This window comes from Belonocnema kinseyi, chromosome 8 (genome assembly GCF_010883055.1).
Source record: "Belonocnema kinseyi isolate 2016_QV_RU_SX_M_011 chromosome 8, B_treatae_v1, whole genome shotgun sequence".
NCBI lineage: Eukaryota > Metazoa > Arthropoda > Insecta > Hymenoptera > Cynipidae > Belonocnema > Belonocnema kinseyi.
This window is the reverse complement of record NC_046664.1, coordinates 37,286,195-37,293,019: the sequence shown is the minus strand read 5'-3', so window position 1 is coordinate 37,293,019 and position 6,825 is coordinate 37,286,195. Positions and strand designations below refer to the sequence as shown.

General features: G+C 27.6%; 1 protein-coding gene across 1 annotated transcript in view; it reads left to right on the top strand.

The window, feature by feature from the left end:
• LOC117178445 (mediator of RNA polymerase II transcription subunit 17) overlaps positions 1-6,825 on the top strand; it is a 26,763-nt gene that overhangs the window by 14,040 nt on the left and 5,898 nt on the right. The window contains exon 3 of the mRNA XM_033369871.1: positions 4,994-5,141. Within this exon, the coding sequence (XP_033225762.1) occupies positions 4,994-5,141 (148 nt within the window). The remainder of the gene's footprint in view (positions 1-4,993; positions 5,142-6,825) is intronic.

Here is a 6,825-nt window from a genome sequence, read left to right as displayed (position 1 = left end):
AGAGAGATTAATTTGTAATTAAAATGATGAATCTTCAATAAAAAGTTAATTTTCAACCAAAGTTTATTTTAAACCAAGTAAATTTATTTCTAGCACAAAAGATGAATTTTCAACTAAAATGATAAATATTTGACTGGAACAATTGAATTTTCAACCAAAAAAATCGATTTTCTAAGAAATAAATTAATTTTCAGTTTAAAAAGACAAACTTACATTTTGAACTTGAAAAGATCAATTTTCCGCCCGAAACGGAATGATTAAATTTTCAGTTAAAAAAAATGAACTTTTAACCAAACTGATGAATTTTCAACTAAAATTAATGAATTTTCAACTGAAATAGTTGAATTTTATACCTACCAAGAAAATGAATTTTTAGAAAAATGGATAAATTTTCGCCCCAAAAAAATAAAATTCCAACAAAAAACAGAATAGTTGAATTTTCGGTTCAGAATCTAATTCTTAACAAAAAAATGGGATTTCCAGAAAAATTGTTTGTTGAATTTTCAATTAAAATAACTATACTTCCAACAAACAAATTAATTTTTAACAAAAGAGTTTAACTTTTAAACACAAGTAGTTGAATTTTCAAGAAAAAAAATGATAAATTCATCATGAAAAATGTAAACAAAATTATATTAATTCAAAAATATTTTCTCCTCGAAATACTACTTATGACGAATTTTGTCTTGGATCGGATTTTTTAAACTCCTTTTTTCTCAATCCCAGTTTTAATTATTAAAAAAAATCCCATTTTATGTCAAAAATTCGTAAAACTGTAAATAAAGTAGAAATCACTTTTCTTAATTGACCAAAATTATTAAATAAATTAAAACTTGAAGTTTGCTACGATCAGCAGTAAATTCTCGGGTTTTAAATTAAATTCCCGGTCAATAAAATTACCGGTCACCTCCAAGAGTTTTACGAATCCTGGCCTCACAGTCCCTATTGGACAAAATATAGGTACCATATAGCCATAACATACGTATTGTCACGTTCATATGGTACTTTTTCGCACTCAGAATAACAAATTCAGGATAAATTCATCAGCTTTTAAAGCAATTTAAGTTAAATTAAAATTAATCGGAAAAAAATAATAAATGCCATTGATTTTCGTAAAATTGGAAAGAATTTAGGGGAATTTAAGATAAATGAGGAGAATTTCGATGAATTTCATTAAAATTTAAGGTAAATTTTAAAGAGTTAAAATTAATTGAAAACAATTTTAAGATACAAAAAAGATTAATTGAATTTATTAACTTTGCAATAAGCTTAGGTGTATACACGGGAATTCCAAAGAATATGATAAAATGGCTTAGAATTCTAGGTGAGGTTAAAATACTTCAGGATCATTAAATAAATACTTTTAAGAATTCAAAGAAAATCCATTGAATTAAGTTGAATTTAATTAATCTAGTAAAGTTCAAACGAATTAAAACATTTCAAGAGAGTTCCAAAGAGTTAAAAAGAACTCAGGACAAATTAATAAGAATTCAGGATGAACTCTAAAAAATAATTTTAAATCTCTTAGATCTTGAAAACAACTAATTTATAACCGAAAAACTGACTGATGCCTGCAAACAATTTTCAAAGATTTCAAATGAATTGGAAATAATTTTAAGAATCAAAAAAATTCCATTGATTTCAGTAAAAATTGAGAGAAATTAATGAAATTTAAGGGAAATAAGAAGAATTCGATGAAATTCATAAATAAAATTAAGCTGAATTACAAAAGCAATCAAGTGAATTGAAAACGATTCCAAAATGAATTAAACAGAAACTTTAAGAATCCATTGGATTGAGAAAAATTGAGTGAAATTAGAAGAGTTCAGAATAATTAAGGATCAATTAATAAGAATTTCATGCGAATTCCAAATTAATTGCGAAACAATATTTGAAAATCTCTTCAAATCTGAGAAACCCTACGAAATGCATCACTTCATCTGAATAAATTCTTTGAAATCCATTAAAATATTAAAATTCCTTGAAATTATTTGAGTCTCTTGAAAAAACCTTGGAATCTTAGAATATCCTAAAATATTTTGAAGTTTTTAAAAGCCCTTCAAACTATTAATATAAACAAAAAAATACTGTGAATCTTAAACTTCCTAAAATATTTCAAATTCTTTGATACATTTTAAAATCCCATGAAACTTTGTATAGCCCTTGAAAACGCCTCGGAATCTTTTTAAATACCCTTAAATATTTTAAATCCTTTGAAGTACCATTGAATCACTAAAATCAATAAAAAATTTCTTTGTAATCTTTTTAAATACGCTATAATATTTCAAATCCTTCAGAATCTTTTGAAATCCTTTAAAATGTCGAGGTATTTGAAAAAATATCTGGAAAATGTCGTAAAATACATTGAGAAGCATAAGATCCCTTAAAATCATTGTAATTATCGGAAATCTAAAAAAATCCTGTGAGAAATCTTTTAAAACCGTTTCATATCTTCAGAAATTCTAGAAAATTCTTTATCCCAAAATACTGCATTCGCTTTGAAATCCCTTCAAATTATTGAAATCAATCAAACTTTTTTAGGAATCTTTAAAAATTTCCTAAAATATTGAAAATCCTTTGAAACCCTACAAAACACCTCACTTCTCGTGAATACAATCTTTAAAATCAACTAAAATAGTATCAAATCCGGTTAAATCTCTATTAAATCTTTGAAATCCCTACAAATTAATGAAATAAATTAATGATTCATTGGAATGTTTTAAAATTTGTTATAAATTTTTTTATTAAAATCTCTTAAAAATGCCTTCAAATTTTTAAAAATTCCCTAAAATCTTGAAAATCCCCTCAAATAGTTGAAATCAATACAAATTTTATCGTACATCACTATTCACACATAAACAAACAACAGTAATCACAGTATCTAATGTCGTCAAAAATGGTGAATAGGTAACATTTTTTTCTAAAATAGGTGGCAAATAGGTGATAAAAAAATGTTAAATAAGACAAACAAATACGTTGCAATTTGTTGTAAACCGGGAGATGACCGGAAAATTTTTTCTTCGATTAAAACGGCCACCCTGAAAAATGGTGTATTTACATTGCCACTGAGAACTAATTTTCAATTAAAAAAAAAACTATTTTTTTACAAGTACAACCGATTTTTTACCCCTTAGTTAAATCCATTGCAAATGATTAAATTTTCTATAAAAAAAGTTGAATTTTGTACTAAATACTACCAAGAAAAATTTTTCAGTCAAGAATGAAAAATAATGTTAACCAAATTGTTGAATTTTCAACAAAAAATATTAATTTTATGAAAAAATGTTATAGTTGATATTTTCACGACAAAATTTTAATTAAAAACAAAAAAGAGTTTGTTTAATTTTCAAGCCAAAAAGCCTAATTCGCTATAAAACAATTTAATTTTGAAAACGAGAACCTAAAATAACAACAAAAAAGTTTACTTACAATTAATCAGTTGACTTTTTTAACAAAATATTTGAATTTGCAGTAAAAATTTATTTTCAACAAAAAGCATGTTTAATTTTTTTTAAACCAAAAAACGAACTTCCAACTGAAATTATGAATCTTTAACGAAAAAAATAAAATTTGAAAAAATTCGTTCAACTTTCAACCAAGTAGTGGAATTTTTAATAAATCATTTTTTTGGTTCAAAATTCTACTTTTTGGTTACAAATTCTACTATTAAGTTAAAGATTTAATTATTCTGTTGAAAATTAAAGTCTTTTGGTAAAAAGTAATCGTTTTTGATCGAATATTTGTATTGTTTGGTTGAAAATTAATTATTTTTATTTAAAAAGTCTATTATTGTATTTTTCTTTAAGAAATAATCTCTTTGAATTAAAGAACATACATTTTGTGAAACTTCAACAATTTTTTTTGAAAAAGTCTACGTTTTTGACCAAAAATTTATAGTTTTGTAGAAAATTTATCTTTTGGTGGAAAAATCTTTTTTTCTTTTTATTTGTTACAAATTCACCTTTTATGTAAGAGAAATAATTATTTTTATTGAAGTCTAATATTATATTTTTGGTCTTTAGTTAAAAACACCACACATTCGTTGAAAGTTTAATTATTTTACTGAAAATTCCACTAGTTTCTTAAAGAGTCACCTTTTTTTGTTTAAAATTAATCTTTTGGTTCCAAAAATCTATTATTTGGTTCAAAATTTATCTTTTTGAGTGAAAGTTAGTTCTTTTCATCAAAAACAACAAAAAAAAGTATCATATTTCTGTTCCAGGATTAATCTGAATTCAACTATTTTTTTAAAAAGACATCTTTTTTTGTCGAAAATTCATCCTCTTTGGATTTCAATTTCAATTTTACTTGCAAAATCGTCATTTTGGGTGGCAAATTCAACTATTTGCTAAAAAAAAACTCACCTTTTGGCTAAAAATTCATCTGTTGGTTAGAAATTCTACTATTAAGTTGAAAATTCAACTATTTTCTTAAAAAGTAATGTTTTTTTTAATCAAAATTTCAACTGATTTATTGAACACTTGTATTTTTGGATAGAAAGTCCAGCCTTTCGGTGCGAAAATCCTCATTTTTTAGAAAAGTCATATTTTTAGTTGAAAATTCGTCTACCTTGCTTCAAAAATAAACTGGCTTGTAAAATATTCATATTTTCAAATTAAAAATTAAAAATTATGTTTGAAAATGCAACTCTTTCTGGTTGAAGTTTAATCTCCTTCGTTTGAAAATTCCATCATTTGGTTCAATATTCGTCGATTAGAAAGTGTAATAAAAACTGTATTTGGTGTGCAAGTTGTAATTTTGAATAAAATGTTATTTTTTCAATTGAAAAAAGGTGACAAAAGATGAGAAAACCCAAAATATGAGAAAAAGGTGACAAATTCCTAAAAAAAGGTGACAAAACTGAAAATAGGTGACTAAAGGTGAATAGGTGACACTCTGTGATGACTGACACAACTTACTAATAACCCATAGGAAGATCGATTTTCTGATTACCTTTTTGGCACAAGACCTCAATGTATGCAACTCCTTGAAGTTCGCTAGGAATTGTGACACGTAAGGCCGACGGTTTACCAGTAGACGGTACTGCAGGAAGTAGCGCATTCGGATTGGGCGAGGCAGGTGGACTTGTACTGGTGTCTTCTTCTTCCTCCGCTTTTGTCACTTCGAACATTCCCGTTTGCGTATATTTTGAACCCGCTGTTTGATTGAAAGAAACAAATTTATATCACTTGGTTTTCATTTTAAATTTTTAACTGAAAGTTTTTCGGGAAAACTCAGTAATCTTAAAAAAAAAAAAAAATTTACCAGTGCGATAGCTCAAGTCTCCGATTATGGAATTAGAAACTTTCTTAAGGCGCCAATTCTGACGAAGTCGTAGCAACTCAATATGGAAATTAGGAGTCGTGCGATTCCTCGCTAATTCATTTTGGCAATTTTTCAGCCTCTCGGCGCCTTGCATGAGAACTTGTGCTGCACCAGAAAGTGCCTTTTTCCTGCCATAAACTTGGACCATTTGTTTGACTTCAACGGCCTCTTGTGGTATCGGATCCAAAACCATGTACCTTTTTTCTCGAGCTATCGAGAGGACGTCGGCAAGCACACATACTTCAGTTAAAGCATTTCTGTCTCGAAAAATTATTGAGTTATTAGAAAATACTAGGTTACAATTTGACTTGAATTGAAAGAATGTATTTTTTTTTATTTTTTAGATGCTAGCCAACAAACATGTGTGCGATTATTGTCCTTATTTCTTACATATATTTTCAATAAAAATATAGGGTACAAGTAGCGTTCGTCACCACGTTTTTCCCATTAGTTTCATTCAAAGAATATTTCCATATTTTAAGTAACCAGTTGTATTTACTTGTAAATTCTAACACTTGAAATAGGACTATATCAAAAATGACTGCTAATGGTTCGCTGGCCACAAATCTTTTGTAAACAATACAAATAAATATTTTATTTAAGAAATCTTTTTAAACATTTTAAACCTTTCAAAATTTCTTTAAATGGCTTCAAATTTCCTGACACGGCATGAAATCCTTAACAGTTCTTTGGAACCCAATAAAATCCCTTAAAATAATTTAAAATACTTTGAAAGACCTAAAAAAATCTTAATCAGTCATAATCAATTAAAATATGTTGCAAGCTCATGTAATCCCATACAACATTATTTAAATCAGTTTAAATGTCTCATAATCTTTTAAGCCTGCTCAAATTACATGAAATCCCTAAAAATCCTCTGGAATTCCTTAAAATGTTTAGAGATTTTTTTTTAAGTCTTTCAAGCCTTTTACAATTCTTTATAGTCTTTAGAAATTGTTGAAATTACTTGAAATATTTTGGAATCCTTAAAAATCGCATAACATTCTTTGTAAATTCTTAAACTGGTCTAAAATTCCTTAAAGGCCTTTGAAATTTCTCTAAATCTCTTGAAATTCGTTAAAATACTTGAAATAATAATAAATTCTTTCAAATATTACGAAATAATTCTGAAATATTGAAATTCGTTAAAACTTTTTTTTATTCGAATGATCAACCACGCGGCACTCAAGATTTAGCAGCAATTAATTGCAGCAGGATTTCGCCGGGAGCGGGTGCTAATCTGGAAAATTGCACCCGCTTCCAGCGAAATCGCGGTAAAACTTCAGCCACAACCACGTCTCACAACCGTGAGATAGGTGGTTACAGTCTGTGAAGGAATCAATACGACGATCCAGAAAAAGCCTCGTGCACCCTAAGAACACGGAGCGACCCAAGGATAACCGCCATCTGCATTTTTCCCGCAAGTGTTCTAGCATATTGTTGACACGCAGGGATGCTTTTTAGGCCATTAGCAAGTGAAAGCTTGGCACCTCCAAGAGC